Here is a 2319-nt window from a genome sequence, read left to right as displayed (position 1 = left end):
CTAATTTTATTGTACGACTGTTAAATTATACGTTAACCGAAATATTATTGTTCTATAAGAGTACACACTTTAATTTCAATAAAGTTTTATTTGAATAGTGCATTGTTTTTGGCGGATATGAATGACGCATTATCGGAACATCATCATTGTGCGATGGAGGTAGTATATCCGCCCTCCAGGAAATGCTACTCTGGAATGAAATGCAAAAGTTATCTTTTCCCATGTCGATCAAGAAAGCTTTAGTAATGCAAATCAAATATGACAGAATATGTTATATTAAAAAAACAGGTATGTGTCAATTGCTTTATGTTTCATTGATGGTACTTCAAGTACTGCATAAAAACTTTCTCTTTAAGTATGGACAATACTATTCTACAAAAGTGGTTATTAACTCCTCCCACTGGAGTTTGAGAAAAGGGCATGCTTGCTGCAGCCCTGATTAAAAACGCATGTTCTTTGATTTGGGTGATTTGTCAAATTTACGGCCTGAGTTAGGATACTTGCCTTCCCTTTTTTATTTTTTAAAAGCCATGTTTTTTTTTTAAGTAGTCGACAGCTGTGCGAAGCATAGAGGGTGTTTCTTTTCTTTTTTGTGATTTGTGGTTTGATCTCTGTGTCAGCTGAGCTATGTTTCCTGAAACAGAAAAGTTTTGACATGTGCAGTTTGTTTAAATGGGATATATGTCATTTATAGCTTGGGACACTGAGACGCATATCCTGAGATCGGGACTGTCCCGGTTAAACCAGGACGTCTAGTCATGCTATCTATAGCATAACTTGAGTTTTGTACGGTGCTGACTTGCAGTCGAATGTTACCCATACTTGAACGTTTTGTCAAGAGCCCACAAACACCCAATGCTGGATTGTTTTTTGATCCAATAGGCTAGTGTGAGACGCTATTTTTGTGACAGCACACCATTGAAAAATAGACGAACTTCAAATCGGCTAGCGTGCAAAGTGCAGAAAAGATGACTTCAGGATCACAATGAACCTAAGGCTGTCCATTAGTAAAAGTGTACTAAAGAGGAGACAACTGGATAGGTTGCCAATGCATGAAAAGCCATAACCACTCACACATGACCAGTTTAGTGTTACCAATCAAACCAACTGCATTCAAGGCCTAGTTCTCAGACCGATTCTTTTGTGTCTCCTGGTTTAACACCTTGTCTTCTCCACAGAAACATTCTACATTTGTACCTCAATGATCAGTGTTGGGTCCACTTCTCTGTCTAAATTGGTTCTTTAGATAATGCCATTTCTTCTTATGGCATCTTCTATCACCTCTGTGCTGATGATGCACAGATCTCTCTTTGATTTCTGTCTTAAAGCCCACAGGTTTCAGCCTAGATCTCTAGCTGTCTCTATGCCATCTTATGGATGAATGTACATCACCCTAAGCTTAATCTCTCAAAGTCAAATATCTTGCACTTGCCCTCCGATTCTCCTTCTTCATATTTGTCTCTAAGCATCCTCTTTGAAGATGTCACCTTTTCACCATCAGTCATGGTCAGAAATTTTGGCTTAACTCTGTACTTATAACTTTCCTCCATTGAGCATATACAGTATCTTCAATGACACAGTCCTGTCATTTCTTTCTTCACAATATTCACAGGATTTGACCCTTCCTTTCTATTTATACAGCTCCTTGTTCAGGCAGTGGTTCTCCCGTGGCTGAACTATTGAAACTCCTGACAAGATTTCCCTCAGCTCCTATCAGATCTCTTCATCTACTCCAGAATGCAGCTGTTCAACTAATACTGTACTTTTCGGTTCCTCATGTCACTATTATTACTCCTCTGCTTCAGTCTCTCTAATGACTTCCTGTTGCTGCAAGAATCCAGTTCAAAACTCTTGTCTTGACCTGCAGTTTTCTGAGCAGTTCTGCTCCTGAATAACTCCAGTCCTTGGTCTCTCTTTAGGTATCTTGAAGAAGTCTCCATTTGTCTCTGCCTGTCCACTTACCATTCCTCCTCTTGCCAGATGTGGAATGATCTCCCTTTATCTATTCTAACTGCACCCAATTTACTTGTGCTCAGGCATTTTTTGAAAACACAGCTTTTCATTAAATGCAAAGAATTATTATTAAATACTATTTTGTAAATGCTTAGTTTCTCTTTTACAGGATAGCTGCTGTTGCAGAATTTTTTATACTGTTTTTTGTGTGTTTTTTAACTTAGTTGCATGTGAAACTATGTAATAGTTGCAGTCCATTGTGCTTGCTTTTTTATCTTATTCTATGTTGCTTTGATGTTTGCACCTTCATTTTTGGATATATTATAACTTGCTTTGTAAGTTGTCTTGAATAAAGGTGTCTACTAA

General features: G+C 37.9%; 1 protein-coding gene across 3 annotated transcripts in view; it reads left to right on the top strand.

Annotated features, from left to right (window-relative positions):
- Nucleotides 1–144: 144 nt before the first annotated feature.
- cep295 (centrosomal protein 295) overlaps nucleotides 145–2319 on the top strand; it is a 117211-nt gene continuing 115036 nt past the window's right edge. For all 3 annotated transcript variants that reach the window (XM_051927056.1, XM_051927054.1, XM_028800436.2), the window contains exon 1: nucleotides 145–288. In XM_051927056.1, the coding sequence (XP_051783016.1) occupies nucleotides 259–288 (30 nt within the window). In that variant the 5' untranslated portion in view covers nucleotides 145–258. The remainder of the gene's footprint in view (nucleotides 289–2319) is intronic.

Source organism: Erpetoichthys calabaricus, chromosome 4, assembly GCF_900747795.2.
Source record: "Erpetoichthys calabaricus chromosome 4, fErpCal1.3, whole genome shotgun sequence".
Lineage (NCBI taxonomy): Eukaryota > Metazoa > Chordata > Cladistia > Polypteriformes > Polypteridae > Erpetoichthys > Erpetoichthys calabaricus.
Note: the sequence above shows the minus strand (reverse complement) of the source record. Positions and strands in the feature narration are given on the sequence as shown.